Source organism: Panthera tigris, chromosome E1 (genome assembly GCF_018350195.1).
Source record: "Panthera tigris isolate Pti1 chromosome E1, P.tigris_Pti1_mat1.1, whole genome shotgun sequence".
NCBI classification, from domain to species: Eukaryota; Metazoa; Chordata; class Mammalia; order Carnivora; family Felidae; genus Panthera; species Panthera tigris.
In genome coordinates, this window is record NC_056673.1 from 29467286 (window position 1) to 29485640 (window position 18355).

The 18355-nt window shown below is 46.3% G+C and overlaps 1 protein-coding gene across 1 annotated transcript in view; it reads right to left on the bottom strand.

The window, feature by feature from the left end:
- Nucleotides 1-18355, bottom strand: part of SCPEP1 (serine carboxypeptidase 1) — a 31837-nt gene that overhangs the window by 1381 nt on the left and 12101 nt on the right. Inside the window, exons 6-12 of the mRNA XM_007086706.2 lie at nucleotides 14875-14947; nucleotides 8740-8777; nucleotides 7847-7975; nucleotides 7163-7256; nucleotides 6330-6443; nucleotides 3942-4079; nucleotides 2845-3008 (exon numbers count right to left, since the gene is read on the bottom strand). Of these exons, the coding sequence (XP_007086768.2) occupies nucleotides 2845-3008; nucleotides 3942-4079; nucleotides 6330-6443; nucleotides 7163-7256; nucleotides 7847-7975; nucleotides 8740-8777; nucleotides 14875-14947 (750 nt within the window). The remainder of the gene's footprint in view (nucleotides 1-2844; nucleotides 3009-3941; nucleotides 4080-6329; nucleotides 6444-7162; nucleotides 7257-7846; nucleotides 7976-8739; nucleotides 8778-14874; nucleotides 14948-18355) is intronic.

The window sequence follows — 18355 nt, forward strand, 5'->3', positions numbered from 1 at the left end:
ACCCACACACCATCAAAAAAGGGGAGGGGCGGAGGCCTCAGTTTCTCCTCCACAATGATCGAGGTCAAGTTGATGGCACCGAGTTCTGAAACTCCATGGCTCCCTGATTCTCTGTGGCACACTGCTGTCCCCGACCCTCTCTCCCAGCCCGGTCCCCAGGAAGCACAGGCACAGTGGGGTATAGCAGAATGACGTTTCATCAACTAAAGGGGAAGTGGTTGGGGAGAACTTAATAACAGTTTCCAAGAACTATTTTAAACCTGCCCCAAGCGATCTCTTGTTCCCTAGGTGACAAACCAGAGGAAACGGGCCTGAACTCCAACACACCACTGACAGCATGCAGCCCGTCCCTTCCTGCTTCCCCTCCCACCTGCCTATGTGGCCTACAGTCACAGCTCTGTGTCCTAAGACATCCTACCGGCTTTCTCCTAGTTGATATTGAGGGGACTCAGCATACTCAAAGCCCTAACAAAAATGCCGTCCTAACCCCAAGTCCTGCGGCCTTGTTCATGGTCCCTTCAGATCAAGTGTCTTCAAAGGGCAGGCTCTACTTCCTTCCGGTTTCTGGAGGAAAACTGCTCATCCACCTGCTCCGTCCTTTCCATTGCTCTGAGAGCGCCTGCCACGACCACTATGGATACCAGGGAGCCCACACGTCACTCCTTTACCTGAGTTCGTGGCGGCTTGCGGCACCACTGGCCCCTCTACTTGGCGGATGCCCGAGTCCCTGGCCTCTCTCCTACTTTCCCGGCTGCCCCTTCTCAAGTCTCAATTTGTATGTCCTTCTTTCACCTCCTGCCTCTTACACCCTGGTGCTCCCAGGGCCCTGTCCCAGGCCTTTTTCATATTCCACTCCCAAATCTCTCTCTCCCACAACAAAAATTGGCCTCCAGGTCATAGAAACACAGCATATATATTCAGTTGTCTTATGGGCATCCCACTTGGCTGTTCTACAGGCAGTTACCATTCTCCTGTATCAAATTCCTCACTTCTCTCCCTTCTGGATCACTATGAAAACATCTTAATGTTTATAGATTTTTGAGAGAGCGAGAGACAGACAGACCGTGAGTGGGGGAGGGACAGGGAGAGAAGGGGACACAGAATCCGAAGCAGGCTCCAGGCTCAGAGCTGTCAGCACAGAGCCCAACATGGGGTGCGAACTCACGGACCACGAGATCACGACCTGAGCCCAAGTCGGATGCTTAACCGACAGCCACCCAGGTGCCCCTATAAAAGCATCTTTGATCGGCTCGGCTCTTTGCCCCAGTCTTGTCCCAGGCCCTTTGCTGCTAGAATGTTATTTCTTAGACAAATCTGGTACTTTCGCTCCTTTGCTTTAGGACCCTCAACAGCCCGACTGTTGCTTTCAGGACAGGGAGATACCTAACTCGGTATCTCTCCCCAGTGCCTGCGGCCTCGATGGTCTGAAGGTTCCTCTGGACCTGCACATCCTGTTCTCCTTGCTCCTACACCTCCTCTCTGCCTAGCTGATAGCCCTGAGGAGTGGTTCGTGGAGGGGGCACTTAGGTCCCTGCCAAAATCTCTCTCATCACCTCCCCAGCCATCCAAATAAACACACTGTGTATGTTTAATGTACAAACTATGTGCTTCATGTACAAACCGAGCTTAAAGACCAGTTTCCCAGGCCCGCTTTTTTTTTTTTAAGTTTATTTATTTATTTTGACAGAGATAGAGAGAGTGGGGGAGGGAGGGAGAGAGAAGGAGAGAGAGAATCCCAAGCAGGCTCCGAACTGTTAGCGCAGAGCCCGACGCAAGGCTCATCTCACGAACTGTGAGATTGTGACCTGAACCGATCCACGAGTCAGACGCTTAACCAACTGAGCCACCCAGGCGCTCCCCTAGACCCACTTTCTAAGCAGACTACTGCCCCTCAGCTCATTCTCTATGGAGTGTGTCCTAAGCACAAGTGAGCCAAGTGGGCAGGGCAGGCCAGAGGGCACCTTACCATCCCTCCCAATGAATCTTCTCCAGGAAACCACCATCCTGGGAAGAAGAGAAACCCTGTATTTAAGTAGCCAAACCAAAGCATAACCCACAGGGCGCCTTCTCCTCTGGTACCTGCATAGGTGTCTGTTCGTGCACAGGCATGCACACGTGTGTGTATACAGTGGATTTATCCCTTTATAATCTCCCCCGGCCCACGGAAAGCCACTCAGTCAACATACAACCTAAGGGGAAATAGTGTGTTCGCTCAGAAATGCAGGAGCGAAGCGGCCTCGTCTTTGCACAGAAAGCCTCTTCCAAACTGAAATTCTGGAGCTACCGCTGCTCGAAAACACTGCCCCCTACCTTGTACCACGCACTGGGACTCTGCTTTCCAGACCACTGAACTTTGGGTTTTGCTCCCTGAAAATGTCAGGGAAAGACAACTTCTCCCTTCTTCCCCCAGGATGAACGAAAAGGAAAGTCACACTAAATTCATTTAAACTAAGGAATAAAGGATAGAGAGCCTAGCTTAACGCTCTCAGAAGGATTTGCTTTTTTAAATGAGAATTTCAAGGGTCGCCCGCCTGGCTTTGTTGGTAGAGCGTACGACTCTTGACCTCAGGGTTGGGAGTTCGAGCCCCACATTGGATGTAGAGGTTACTTAAAAATTTTTTTAAATCTTAAAAATAATAATAAATAAATGAATGAGAATTTCTAGACTCAAAGGAATGAAGCACTAATAGCAAAAATTAATCAGAGACTTCAAAATACTCCCAAGCCCAAAGCACTTCTTCTAAGGCCGAAACAGGCAGTGCACCCACGCATAATCAACTGCCTGTGGCTTTGTTCTCAGAACAGCTGAGAGCCCACAACAAAGGCTGCCGGACTCTCTCTCACCATGTGCCCAGCTCTGAGAATCCAGTAGAAAGCCAGATTCTTGTAGGACTTGACAAAAGCAGACGTTTCAGAAGATTGAGGGTCGCTGTACAGGGCCTTCCACTTCAGCTGATTGAATTTGGGCAGTTCGGCCCACTTCAATTTCCGCATCCAGGCCTCCTGACCTGGTGGGAGGGACAAAGAAGGGTCTGGCATCAACAGTTGGGTGGGGTAGAAACAAAAATCCAGGGCCCATAATTTCACATTTCCCAAACTGTAATGTGCATAAGGCTCATCCTGAGATTCGTTACAATGCAGATTCTGAGTCAGTGGGGCTGGGTGAGGACTGAGACTGCATTTCTAGCAAACCCCCAGTGATACCCAAGACAACGGGGAGGCACTTAGAAGCTCTGACGTCCGGCTACGTTTGCCCCTGACTCTCCCATCACTGTATGCTCTGAAGGAAGGAAACTGGGGACCCGTGCAGGTGGCAGGACTCTCCAGAGGACTGAGAAGTCTGAGGGTCAGTAGATGCTAACGTGGCTCACCCGAGCAGCTCATGGAAGAAACTCAGAACCTTTTCAAAGTGTCCTTAGCGCCCTTGGTGTACAAGTGGCAGAAATATTCAATCCTGCCGACCTTGTGAAGGTATCACACTTGTCAGACTGCGTGCCTCGGTTTGCCTGCCGGTTCTGAGAACTTCACCTGGTCTTACTGCAGCCAGAACCACACAGGACCCGTTTCCCCTGGGTTTACAGTCAGTAGGGTTTAGTTTCAATTCGGCTTGCAGGGCTTACCACCTACTGTGACGGGGCACGGAGACGGGGTTTTCCCTTGGTTCCACGGTGCATTTATCCCATGACCAGGAGAATATCTCCTTTTCTTTCATCATATGTAAGGGCCTCAAAAATCTGCCAGGCCCAGGCTTCTCTAAGGGTCCACAGCTCTGTCCTCTTTAAAGAAGTCAAGGTCAGGGCACATGGGCATAACAGGAAGTGGCCTTCCTCCTGGCATTTCTACATCGCCAGCCTCAAGACCGACACGTCCGAGGCTGGCTCCCTTCCAGCTCAACCCATGGAACTAACTGCCTCCACGTGCCCCACGGACTGTGTTCCTACCCATGGTGTCCACGATGAGATCGAGCTGTCCGTTATACACGGTCACATTGACCCCGGCTTCCAGCAACTCATCCACAATGCTGATGACCGGCTTCATGAAGTCCCCCTCCATGTTCTGGAAGACACTGGCAGACTGGCCTGCACATGAGGAAGCAGAAAGAGGGAACAGCTTGCAACCTGCCAGAACAAGAGGCACCTTTCAGTCCAGAGCATCCTGGGCTCCGGCACCCACAAGGCACCACCGCGTTCCACATAACAGAGGCTGAAAACACAAATGCTTCACCAGCCGGCCCAGAAACCCCTGCCGTGAGCCAGTCACCTAAAATGAAGCCTGTCAGGCAAATGTGCTCTGTTCACTCCAGTGCACGTGCTGACAGCTGACATCATTTTTCAGGAGGAACTGAAACCCAGAGAGGGCTTCATGCCCGAGCAAACAGGGAGCTTCAGAAAACGCTGTCCTCTCAAGGAACAAACTCTGCTTTTGGGCAAGTGATAGTTTTCCTCCTTTGCTGAGTAACACTGGGGCCAAGTTCTAAGTTCTGAACAAGTGGGGCCAAATCAGACCTAAACCAATGCCGAGCGAGCCCTCAGTAAGGCTGCAAGGAGGACCAGCCCCTGGCAAGAGAACAGGTGGTCGGTACCACAGTGCAACCGGATTCCTGACCGTCGTCACTATAACATCGAACGCAAAAGTAACGATGACAGCTGCTACTAATTTTTATTTGCTAGTCGCTGCTTTCAGCAAGCACTTTACAAACAACAACCCACTTCCTCTTCATCAGCCCTAGGAGATGAGGAGTCTTAACCTAGCGCAGGAGTTAATGAACACGAGGCTCAGAGACATGCTCAGGGGGAAACAGCTAGTCAGTGGCAGGCTGGGCTCAGGCCTGGCTGACTCCAAAGCATGTGGGCTTCACTGCAAACCAGAGCTCAAGACCCTGGGTGTGGGTACTTCCAGAGAGTTTGTCCTTTCCAGACCATACACAGATACAGCTGGAGCCAAAAAGGAGTTTTTTCTATCAGTCAACGTCCGCAAAAATGTTGTCCCCTTGCCCGTCCAGCCGCATGGGCAGGGAGTGAGAGTCTCTGTCGCTAGAGAAGCTGGATGGAAAACGCTGTCATCACAAAGATAAACTGAAGGGACTGAGCTGGAAAGGTGCTCTTGCAGGCTCGACCTTTAAGCTGGCCTCCTGTGATGGCTCACACCTCTATTCTCAGTCCTCAACGGCTCCCCGTGCTTGTACTTCCCCATGCTCTGACACCAGATTCTTATTATTTGATCTAATTAACTCGCCCCTTGGTGCCTGGGTGGCTCAGTCGGTTACACATCTGACTTTGGCTCAGGTCACGATCTCACGGTTTGTGAGTTCAAGCCCCGCCTTGGGCTCTGCGCTGACAGCTCAGAGCCTGGAGCCTGCTTCCGATTCTGTGTCTCCCTGTCTCTCTGCCCCATGTCCCTACCCCACTCGTGCTGTCTCTCTCTCTCAAAAATGAATAAATGTTAAAAATAATGTACTCACCCCCTCATTTCTAGAAAACTCTAAGGGGTGAGGCAGAAATGAAAACACCAGGGCTACGATGAATCCTCTAACTTTAGGTTGGGAGGGTGGCCCACGTCCCCGGAGGAAGCAAGGGCCAGGGTCGAGTCTTAGCGGCTCAGCAGCCATGAAGGGGCTGTTAGAAAGACATAGCCCTGGGGTAACTCAGACATAAAGGAAACCCTCTTCAGCTTGAGTGTTTCTCCTCCAGGAATCTGGGAGTCCCACTCGCTCACGGCCCCCCTATAGGATAGAGCGGGAACTTATCCAAGATTCCTACATGGTCCTGGTCTATGAGAACCCCAAATATTTCCCCCAGAGATGGCCCCCAGAACTGAAGGTGGTAGACCCCAGACCACATCCAGCGTCAGGACCCAGGGAGGCCTGCCAGGGAGGTGGTCAAAACCTGCCCCAAAGACCTTGGTCTAGAAGTCATACCCACAACTGACTGTGGCTTTGGGCATGGCTTTTTTTTTTTTTATCTCAATTTTGTTTATTACGGGAAACTTCAAACTGATACAAAAGTAAAACCAGCGGGAAGATTCTCAGGTGCCCACAATCTGGCTTATCAATCCACAATCTAGTTTATCAGTTATCAACACCTAACCCATCATTTCATTCCTTCCCCCATCTCCCCACTTCCCTACTAATCTCTTATTCTCAACCAATTTTGGCGCATTATTTACTGTCTCTCTATTTTTTTGCTCATCTATAAAACATGGATAGTAAAGCTGTTCTGCTTCAACATGTCAACCCATCAACAAAACCCATTCTTCAAATTAAGACGTCTGAATTCACCTCTATTGCCCCCCAACCCTACCAACGGCACTTAATTAGGTCACGCAAGTACCTCCCCAGGAGCAATCCTCAGGAATAATTTTGAGCTTCTTCCTGATGGGACCGTTCATGAGCTGACTTAAGGTATCCTGTTGTAGGTGTCTCACGTGGCGTTGGTAAAGATGAACTAAAACAAACTGGTACACGGTGAGTTCAAAGGACTGGAAATAAGACCAAGACGATGTCTTTCCCAAGCTGCTGGGACACAGTGTCTAAGAGGGAGGCTTTCGGCTGGAAAATGAAAAGTGTCGCCTTAATTCATCCCAGATGGAGGAAGAAGGCCAGAAACATGTTGAAAGTGGAGATGCTTTATTAACTTTGATCGCTGCATTTTATGTACTTTGGGGCCATTGAGTTTCTCCAGCACGGCCAATGGAAATCGGCTAACAAGTGGAATCGAGGGGTTCCTGCAGCCATTATAGGCCTCTCCCGGAGGGAGGATGCCAGATATGGGCATCCAGTGAGCCTGGGTCAGCTGAAAGACAACTCGATCCGGCCTTCAGGGGGCCTGACGTTGTAATCTGATGGGCAGAAGTTGGGTTCCAAGACACTATGCTAAGTGAAAGAACCCAGGTGCAATAGACCACCCACTGCACGGTTCCCTTTATATGAAGTGCCCCAGGAAGGCATATGTGGAGACGTAGATTAGTGGATGCTGGTAGAACCGGATGGTGGTTATGACAGTGCAGCCCGGTGGATGCACTAAAACCACTGAATCATACACTTAACATGGGTGCAATTTACGGTATGTAAATTATGTCAATAAAGCTAAAAAAAATAAATAAATTGATTTCCTCTTGTACAGAGACAGACAGACAGGGTCTAGCAACTTCCAGGTCCACTTACCTAGGTGGCTCTGGGTGAACTCCAGGCTCGACTCCATCGCAGCCATGGGAGCGCTTTTAGTTAAGATGTTATAGAAGTTCACCCCATCCGTGTTCTGAAACAGAGAATTATATGCGGCTGTTTGTTTGATTTGTCCATGATCGAGGCTGCAAAACAGAAAGACAACTGGCTCTCCATCTTATCCAAGGACAGCTTTAACTTTGTAAATGTGCTTGGATCAGAGCAGCGGCTCCGAGGGCTGAGACCAGCTGTCAGCTGAGTCTCCTGGGGGTAGTGAGTGGCTCGTCCGAGGGGAGCTCAGTTGCTGGAGAAAACAAGGGCCCGTGTGTTAGCTTATAGGGAGTACAGAGCCGCGGAGGGCCCTACACACTCAAGTCCTCAGCCCGGCATCCTTCCCTTCTGGGATGCTGCGATGCTTGACAAGGATCCAAACGTTCATGTCGGCAAGACACATCGCTTCTTACACAGTCCATACGCTCAGCTGAGGACGAGCAGGTCTTACAGGCCTGGGTGGCTTTCTGACCTCCTCACTGCTCAGACTCATCAGCTTTATCTCTTAGCATGCGATCACTTTCAGATTCGTGGGGAGTCTCAGGATAAGACCCGAATCCCAACGACACCAACCAGGAGCCCTTCCTCCATGGGAACAAGGCGAGTGGGCTGCCTCCAAGGGTGTCCTGTTACCTGTTCAATGAGCATTTCTGCTTTCCCCCACAGCTGGGTGGCCTCTACATAGTGCTCCTTATTCACGGCATCCAGGACTTGCTCTGCAACCTGAGACACCTCTGCCAGACCTTGGTCATCAAGAAGAGACTAGAACGCAAACCGAGAACGAAAAGGCCCATGTTGCTCAGAGACACAAACCTGGCATCACGTACAGCTAGGGATGGCGGACAGACTGGGAGGGAGAAAGGGGACCACATAAGAAAGTGAATTGTTGGGTCGCCTGGGTGGCTCAGTTGGTTAAGCATCCGACTTCAACTCAGGTCATGATCTCATGGTCCGTGAGTTTGAGCCCCGTGTCAGGCTCTCTGCTGTCAGCTCAGAGCCTGGCTCAGATTCTGCATCTCCCTCTGTCTCCTCCCCTCCCCTGCTCACACTCTGTCTCTCTCTCTCTAAAAAATAAATAAACATTAACAACAACAAAAAAAGTGTATTGTTTTAAGTCACGTAGTCATTGATGAAAAAAATACGGCAAAATGTTAAGAATCTAGATGGTGGGTACTTGGGTGTTCACAGTGATCTTTCCACTTTTCTGCATATTTGAAAATGTTTGTAATAAAAAGATATATTTTATTACAAATGTATTACAAATTATAATAAAATACATATTAAAAATATATAAAATTTTTTATAATAAAAAAATTAAAAGTTGGGGGGATTTTTAAAAAATTGTGTTTCTGGTACCTGGAAAAATGGGTAACTATGCTGATGTTTCTTTAAAATTTGCCCCCAAGGAGCAGTGTCAACCTCACAGGCAAACTCAGCTAGCCTGTTTTTTCCTGGAGACAGAGCCAGAAGAGGCCAGCTGGGCTGCTGACCAGGGTGGGTGCAGGGTTGGGGATGCATCTACTCACCACACTGTACAGGTAAGGTCCCCAGGAGAGCACCGAATCTAAAGGAAACCACATATGTACAAAGTAAGTTTGTCGTGGTTCTGTCCTCCCAAAGAAAAACCGTACTAGCTTCCCTCCCAAAGCAGAGACAGATGCAAGAAACCTGGTGGCTTTGGGTCTCAAGGCTCCGTGCAGGGCTGATGTCTCAGGAGTTGGGAGGTGGGATGATGTGGAAGCCTTTCTGTTGACTCAGGACTAATGACATGTTAATTTGACCTGATACTGGCCCAGCAAGTGAGTGATAGCCAGCGATGGCATCCCTACAGGTAGGCTGTGTGTGTGTGTGTGCGTGTGTGTGTGTGTGTGTGCGCGTGTGTGCAGGTTCCTCTCTGCTAGACCTCTAGGCATGTTGACAGCTTAAAATATGTCACCCGCCCTCACATTTCTGCTCTGTATTTGCTCCTCCAGTTTGGGGACACTAGCTTCTGCCAAGGAGCTAATTAAGGAAGAAGACTAAGGATTTTGTAATTCAATGTCTATGACTATACTGCCAACCAATTCTTTTCTATTCCACAAACATATTGAGAATTTACTAAGGGTCTAAAGCCAGCAAGGAGTTTTAAAAGATACTGAGCCTGGGTGGCTCAGTCGGTTGAGCATCTGACTCCTGATTTCAGCTCAGGTCATCATCCTAGGGTCATGGGATCCAGCCCCACATCAGGCGCTGTGCTGACCACAGAGCCTGCTTGGGATTCTCTCTCTCTCTCTCTCTCTCTCTCTCTCTTCCTTGCTCACACACACTCTCTCTCTAAAATAAAAAAAGCTGGCACAAAAAAGAGACACTCATATCAATGGAACAGAATAGAGAACCCAGAAATGGACCCACAAACATATGGCCAACTAATGTTTGACAAAGTAGGAAAGAATATCCAATGGAATAAAGACGGTCTCTTCAGCAAACGGTGCTGGGAAAACTGGACAGCAACATGCAGAAGAATGAACCTGGACCACTTTCTTACACCATTCACAAAAATAAACTCAAAATGGATGAAAGACCTCAATATAAAACAGGAAGCCATCAAAATCCTCGAGGAGAAAGCAGGCAAAAACCTCTTTGACGTTGGCTGCAGCATCTCCTTACTCCACACGTCTACAGAGGCAAGGGAAACAAAAGCAAAAATGAACTATTGGGACCTCATCAAAATAAAAAGCTTCTGCACAGTGAAGGAAACGATCAGCAAAACTAAAAGGCAACCAATGGAACGGGAGAAGATATTTGCAAATGACATATCAGATAAAGGGTTAGTGTCTAAAATCTAGAGAACTTATTAAAGTCAACACCCAAAAAACAAATAATCCAGTGAAGAAATGGGCAAAAGACATGAATAGACACTTCTCCAAGAAGACATCCAGATGGCCAACTGACACATGAAAAAATGCTCCACATCACTCATCATCAGGGAAATACAAATTAAAACCACAATGAGATACCACCTCACACCTGTCAGAATGGCTAAAATTAACAACTCAGGCAACAACAGAGGTTGGCGAGGATGCGGAGAAAGAGGATCTCTTTTGTACTGCTGGTGGGAATGAAAACTGGTGCAGCCACTCTGAAAAACAGTATAGAGGTTCCTCAAAAAACTAAAAATAGAACTACCCTATGACCCAGCAATTGCACTACTAGGTATTTATCCAAGGGATACAGGTGTGCTGTTTCGAAGGGGCACACGCACCCCAATGCTTATAGCAGCGCTAGCGACAATAGCCAAAATATAGAAAGAGCCCAAATGTCCATCGACTGATAAATGGATAAAGAAGATGTGGTGTATGTATATGTGTGTGTGTATTACATGTGTGTCTATAGACACACATGTAATACACACACACATATACATACACATATATGTATACGATGAAGTATTACTTGGCAAGCCAAAAGAATGAAATCTTGCCATTTGCAACTACGTGGAAGGAACTGGAGGGTATTATGCTAAGAGAAATATCACATGACTTCACTCATATGAGGAATTTAAGATGCAAAACAGATGAACGTAAGGGAAGGGAAGCAAAAATAATATAAAAACAGGGAGAGGGACAAAACATAAGAGACTCTTAAATATAGAAAACAAAAAGAGGGTTGCTGGAAGGGTTGCAGAAGGGGGATGGGCTAAATGGGTAAGGGGCTTAAGGAATCTACTCCTGAAATCATTGTTGCACCATATGCTAACTAACTTGGATGTAAACAATAAATTTAAAATAAAATAAAATAAAATAAAAGGGTGCCTGGATGGCTCAGTCATTAAGCATCTGACTTCGGCTCAGGTCATGATCTTACAGTTGGTGAGTTTGAGCCCCACATCGGATGTGCACAAGCCCCACTCTGGGAGAGCTCCAGACCCGATTTGGGTAAAAACATGAGCCCCATGTGAGCCCCACTTCTCTCTCTCTCTGCCCCTCACTCATTTGTCCCCCTCAAAAGAAAAGTAAATAAATAAATAAAATAAAATAAAATAATTAAAAAACAACAACAAATGAGTAAAACAACGCCTGCCCTCAAAGAGAACAGTTGGGCTTAGTTTGGATGATTCCCAGTTCCCAGAACTATAGGTAACGCTTGTACCACTGACATGTGCCAACAAAGTACCAAGGACCACAACTTGCACATTTGAATGTGTCATTCCTTTGCTTAAGAACCTTCAATAGTTCCTAAGGCTAAGCATCTCAAAGTATGCTTCAAGTAACCTCAGTTCTGCAGGATTTTACTCTAGGTATTAGAGAAGAAAAAGTGGTTCTTCAGTTAAGTATCTTTAAGGCTATGCAAAACAGAAAAAAATATTTTTTTTCCCTGCGGGACTTCTCAGAGTCTCTAACATGCCTATGAAACCTTGAAGAGGTGGAGTCAGTATTTAGCACCTCCAAAACTTATTTGACTCTGGAGCCCTCCGTGTTGGCACCTCACGGTGATACCTCATAGGACTCGTATCCTTCAGAGCACACCCTGGGAAACGCGGGCACACCAGGCCCTCCGGGACCTAGCCGTCATCCACCTCCCCTGCTTAACTATCAAGCGTGTGCCTTAAGTTTCCTCACATACAGAATCGCCTGCAATTCTCCAACGTGTCCCATTCCCTGCTTGATCTAGTCCAGGGACTGACAAAATTTTTCTGTAAAGGAACAACCAGTAAACATTTTTTTTGCTCTGCAGGCCAGCTGACCTCTGTTGCAACCACTCCACTCTGTTGTGGCATCCTCCGAGCAGCCACAGACAACATGTCAATCAACGGGCGTGACCGTGTCCCAATAAAAAACTTATGGGTGGCAGGACAGACTCAACTTGTAGGCTGTAGTTTGCCAACCTCTGATGTTCAACAGGACTTTCTGCAATGATGGAAATATTCCGTATCTATGTGGTCCCAAACAAGTCAATAGCCACGTGTGGTGACTGGAACACTTGAAATGTGGATGGTGCAAATGAAAGATTAAAATTTTTATTGTACTTTAATTAATTTAAATTTAGTTGCACACGGCTATGGCTACCATCTTGAACTGTGTAGGTCTTGAAGACACAGAACACGTCTGTGCATCTTTCCTAAAACTTTGCACCTACTACCTAGCAAAGAGTTCATAACTGTGCATGCAAATTAACAGTATTTTTCTCTCAAAAAAGGAGTAACGTCTGGGGCACCTGGATGGCTCACTCAGCTAAATGTCTGACTCTTAATTTCGGCTCAGGTCATAATCTCAGGGTTCGTGAGATTGAGCCCCTATGTCCAGCTCTGCGCTGACAGTGCAGAACTTGCTTGGGATTCTGTTTTCCTCTCTCTCTCTCTCCAAATAAATAAATAAACATTGTTTAAAAAAAAAGGAGTACTTCTGGGATGGAAGGGTGGAACTTAAGTGGATCTGAAAGTCTGAAAGGAGGGATCTGGGCAGGAAGGTTTCTTCCTTCCTTCCTTCCCTCTCTCCCTCCTTTCTTTCTTTACTTTTTTTTTTTCTTTCTTATTTTGAGAGAGAGAGAAAGAACCAGTGGGGAAGGGGTAGAGAGAGAGGGAGACAGAGGATCCAAAGCGGGCTCTGTGCTGAGCACAGAGAGCTCGATGCTAGGCTCGAGCTTACAAATTGTGAGATCATGACCTGAGCCTAAGTCAGACACTTAACCGACTAAGCTACCCAGGAGTCCCTGGCAAGAAGATTTCTAAGGAGAAGCTGGTCATAGCAAGGTGAAAAAAGGTAGATTGTGGATAGGATGAATAGCACTTGCGAAGCCATGAGACTAAACTTCCTGGTCTTGTGTAAATAGGTGAGTGCATAGATTCTGGAGCCTGCTGCCTAGAGGTGAATACTGACTCCAGCTGTGTGACTTTACAAAAATTGCTTAACCTCTCTGAATCTCAGTTTCATCATCTCCAAAACTGTGATAATAACAGCATCCATCCATGGAGCTGTCGTATGTGTTTGCATAACACATTCAAGTGTTGAGCGCTGTTAGGAAAATGATGAGACCGCAGAAAGCAGCGTGTGATTCTAAGTGAGATGGTGAGCTTCATGTCTCTGATCAAGGCTTCTGCAGTTTCATGATGTCTTACAAGGTCCACCCAGGAAGGAAAAACAAATAGCAGCCCTTCTCCTGATGCTAACTCAAGAGCTCCCTTTCAGTCCTAGGTAATGCCAAGAATAAAGGCAAAAAATACCATTCCAAGTAGTATCAGAATATCTCGAATCCATTAGGGACACAGCTCTGTGACAAACCACATCCCTACCTTTCAGGGAAAAAAATGTTACTTTTTATAAATTACTATTTTTTTTTTAACGTTTATTTATTTATTTGGAGAGACAGAGCACGAGCGGAGGATGGACACAGAGCGAGGGAGACAGAATCTGAAGCAGGCTCCAGGCTCTGAGCTGTCAGCACAGAGCCCGACGCAGGGCTCGAACTCAGGAACCATGAGATCATGAACCGAGCCGAAGTTGGACGCTTAGCTGACTGAGCCACCCAGGTCCCCATACAAATTACTATTTTTAAAAACTGAGGCATAATCACACATCAGAAACCATAAATGTAAATTTAGAAGTTTTGATAAACGCGGGACACCTGGGTGACTCATTTGGGTAAGCGTCAGACTCTTGATCTCAGCTCAGTTCTTGAGCTCAGGGTCGTGGGTTCAAGCTCCACACTGGGTTCCATGCTGAGTGTGGAGCCTACTTAAAACAAAACCCAGAAATTTTGGTAAATGCAAACACCCATGTAACAACCACCGCAGTGAAGACATAGAACACAGGCAGCCTAGAAAGTTCCTTAGTGTCCCTTTCCAGCTTATTCCCTTCCCTCCTCCAGAGGGTAACTTCTCTTCTAATTTCTAACTTTGTGGTTTGGCTTGCCTGTGAAGTTACCTTTTGTTAGGTTAGAGTAGTTCTCAACCAGGGACATCTGGAGGTGTTTTTGTGCGTCACACTGGGGTGGGTAGACTGGCATCTAACAGGTAGAGATGCTAACATCCAACAATGCACAGGACAGCCCCCACAACAAAGAAACACGTGGCTTAAAATGTCAGTAGCCCTGAGATTTAGAAATCCTGTGTTAGAGTGAACCCCACCAAGGTGACTATTTCAGATGTCGGAAGCCACACCCCAGATGTCTGCATCATAAACAACTCTTATCTGTACTCCCGAAGAGGACACTCAGGTTATGAAACTACATACCTGAGCTACAGGACCTGATGGAAACTCTGTCTCACCACCAATATGAGCAACACACAGGAATTTCACCCCAAACCCTCATGCTAGTGGTGGGGAACAAATGACCAACAGAACTGGCTGTGCATCCCGATCAGGCCACTCACGCTGTGTGTCAGAGAGCAAATTCCACCTCCTCTCTGAGTGTTTAGAAGGTCTTCAGCTGTAAAATTTGATTCTTTTGTTGTAAGAGTCAAATAAGAGAATTCAGTCTGGCCGGCAGAGGTCCATGGTAGGAGCTCCGTAAATGAGTTCTCATCCTCAAACTTCTCAGACACTCCTGGAGCAAACACTTTCTGGGTTGATATCTCTAATGACCCAGAAAATTCTGTTGCCTTGTTCCCTGATCTGCACAACACAGCCCAAAGTCCCAGGGAAGAACAGAGAATGGGAAAGAAGAAATGAAAATTCCGTACTTACTTATAGGGGAGATCCATGAGTCACCCAAAGCAACGCCAGCAAAGTTGCACTGGATGGTCCCTTGCTGAACAGCCTGAAAGAAGAGAAGTCAACATCCTTGCCAAGGGAACCCAATGACCTCCATCCCTTCCTCAGTATGAGGGGGCCAAGCCTTTATGCACCACCTTTGCCAAGCACAGAAAACTTTTGACCATCCTTTCCAAGATCCCTTGGGTATCCAAAGACCTCAGATACCCACTAGAGAGCGAGGGTGACTCTTTCCTGCTGCCATATGCAAAGTGAGGAAGAACTGTTTGGGCATCTCTCTACCGGTTGTTGTTTTTTTTTTAAGATTTTTTTCTTAATATGTATTTATTCATTTTTGAGAGAGCACAAGCAGGCCCCACACTGTCAGTGCAGAGCCCGATGTGAGGCTCGAACCCACGAACCGTGAGATCGTGACCTGAGCCGAAATCTAGAGTTGGATGTTCAACCGACTGAGCCACCCAGGCGCCCCCCTCTACTGTTGTTTAAAGAGTGTTGGCAGGATGTGTGTGGGGTCTGGTACAGCCCTTTTCTTTCAGATGGTCACTAGCACCCTTTCCCCCAAGGTCTGTGATTCCTCACAAGGTGCTGGGGGTGGGGGGGTGGGAGGCTTGGGGACAACAATCACTGACCACAGGGCAGTCACTGCAGGGGTGGCAGGCCTCCTCAGGAGATCCTTGAGGGTGGGATGGATGCCTCAGGACTATACTATCATTTGTATAAAAATGAGAAAAAAGAATATACAGTGGACCCTTGATAATAGGTTTGAACTGCACCGGTCCACTCATATGCAGGTTTTTCCCAACAACTACAATAAAGTACTATAAATGTATTTTCTCTTCCTTACGATTTCTTAGTAGCAGTTTCTTTCCTAGCTTACTTTATTGTAAGAATATAGTATAGAATACACGTAATATATGAACGATGTGAATCAACGGTTGAGGTTCTCAGTCAGGCTTGTGGTCAATAGTAGGCTGTGGGTAGTTAAGTTTTGAGACAGCCAAAAGTTATATGTGGATTTTCCATTGTATGACTTACTTCTATAGAGAAACTGAATCACTATGTTGCACATCTGAAACTAATATAACATTGTCTCAAACAAAAAAACTTTTTTTGCTTAAAAAAGTTGTATGTGGGGGCGCCTGGGTAGCTCAACCGGTTAAGCATCTTACTTTGACACAGGTCATGATCTCACAGTTCGTGGGTTCAAGCCCCACATCGGGCTCTGTGCTGACAACTCAGAGCCTGGAGCCTGCTTCAGACTGTGTCTCCCTCTCTCTCTGCCTGCCCCCCCAAAAATAAATAAAGATTAAAACATTTTTTAATTAAAAATAAAAAGGTATATGTGAAAAACAAACAAGCAAACAAAGTTGTATGTGGATTTTTGAATGAGCAGGTGATGGCTCCTGACCCCCATGTTGTTCAGGGTTAACTGTATGTGAATTAGCTTACATAGGCACAGAATACCTCTGGAAAGCTACAGAAGCTACTAATAACAGAGGCTGCTTTAGGGGAAAGGGGGAGGCAAGGGTGAGATTTTTTCCAGTATCTTTTACATGTTTTGAATTTTGAATCAGTGCATGCACAAACTATTCAGAGATCTAAAATAAGAGCACAGTGACCATCCCGACTTTGAATGTTAGTAATTACAGGGAAAGAATTATGCATTTATCTGGTTTTCCATAAGGAATTTACTTCTTAAGTCACCTAAATAGCCCAGGTGATGGGGGAAAGTTCCAGTTTATAGAATACCAGCTAATGGATGTGAACAAAAAGACAGGAGGAGAAAACCATCATTTTGTAACTCCTAACGATATTACTGACTCACATGAGAATCAAAAATTGATGTAAAACTATTAGGTGAAAGATGGATGAAGAATTAGACATCCATATAGTGTGAAGATAACACCACTCAGGTAACTTTCTATGCAGGCAGAAGGTGAAAGAGTCCAGTGGAAAAATCAGACTAGATCTAGATATTATGTCCTTTCTGATTTGAAGCAAAATGAAGTGCACAGGGGTGCTTGGGTGGCTCAGTTGGTAAAGCATCCGACTTTTTTTTTTTTTACTTAAAAATAAAATTTTTTTTAATGTTTATTTATTTTTGACAGAGAGAGAGAGACAGAACATGAGCAGGGGAGAGGCAGAGAGAGAGGGAGAAGCATCCGACTCTTAATTTCGACTCAGGTCACGATCCCAGGGTCATGGGATTGAGCCCTGCAGGGGGCTCTGTGCTGAGCATGGAGCCTGCTTAAGATTTTCTCTCTCCCTCTCCCTTTGTCCTTCACCCACTCACGCTATGTCTCTCAAATAAATAAATAAGTAAATAAATAAAATATTTTTTAAAAGTGAAGTACACATCACGTATATCAGAGAGTGGCAATTTTTTCTAGAAAGGGCCAGAATTTAAAATATTATACGGTTTGTAGACTAAACAGCCTGTGTTGCAATTACTCAGTTCTACCACTGTATCACTAGAGCAGCTACAGGTAATATGTAAACAAATGAACAATTCTAATAAAACTTTATTTGTGGGCATTGAAATTTGAGTTTTATGTAATTTCACGCATCATGAAATATTACTTTGCTTTTAAACCCTGCCGTTGCACCACCACCACTTGAAAATGTAAAAGCCCTTCTCAGCTCACAGGTCATATAAAATCAGGTGGTGGCAGGGCCTGGGTGGCTCAGTCGGTTGAGCGCCCGACTTTGGCTCAGGTCATGATCTCTTGGTTCGTGAGTTCGAGCCCTGCATTGGGCTCTCTGCTGTGAGTGCAGAGCCTGCTTCAAATCTTATGTCCCCGTCTCTCTGCTCCTTCCCAACTTGTGCATGCATGCGTGTGCTCTCTTTCTCAAAAAATAAATAAACGTTAAAAAAAAAAAAAAAAAGAAGCTCATACAAGCTCACTGTAAACAAACTTAAACACCACAGGAGACAGGAGAAAATGTGGAAAAACTTTCCCCTTTGTCCCACATGCACCCCCTCCGCTCACCAGTTCACCACAGTTAAGATGTTACATATGCTTCTCAGCCCTTTCTTTGCTTTCACGAGCTTTTACACACACACACACACACACACACACACACACACACACACACACACGTATATAGAGATGCATGCATTCTTTATGATGGTTGCCCCATCACGGAAGGATACATCTATTTTGTTTAAGTAATCCTCTACAGATAGCCACTGACTTTGTTTTCAGTTGACAGACATTGTAAGCAATAGTGTATTAAACATTCTCAACACACAAACATGTGTTAAGAATTCCCACAGGACAGATTCCCGGAACTGAAATTACTGGTCAAAGGGCATATAGACTTTAAAAGTTGACAGATACTGCCAATGATTTACCACTGGGGAGTCTGGGTGCCTCAGTCAGATGGGCATCCAACTTCGGTTCAGGTCATAATCTCACGGCTCATGGGTTCGAGCCCCGCATCAGAATCTGTG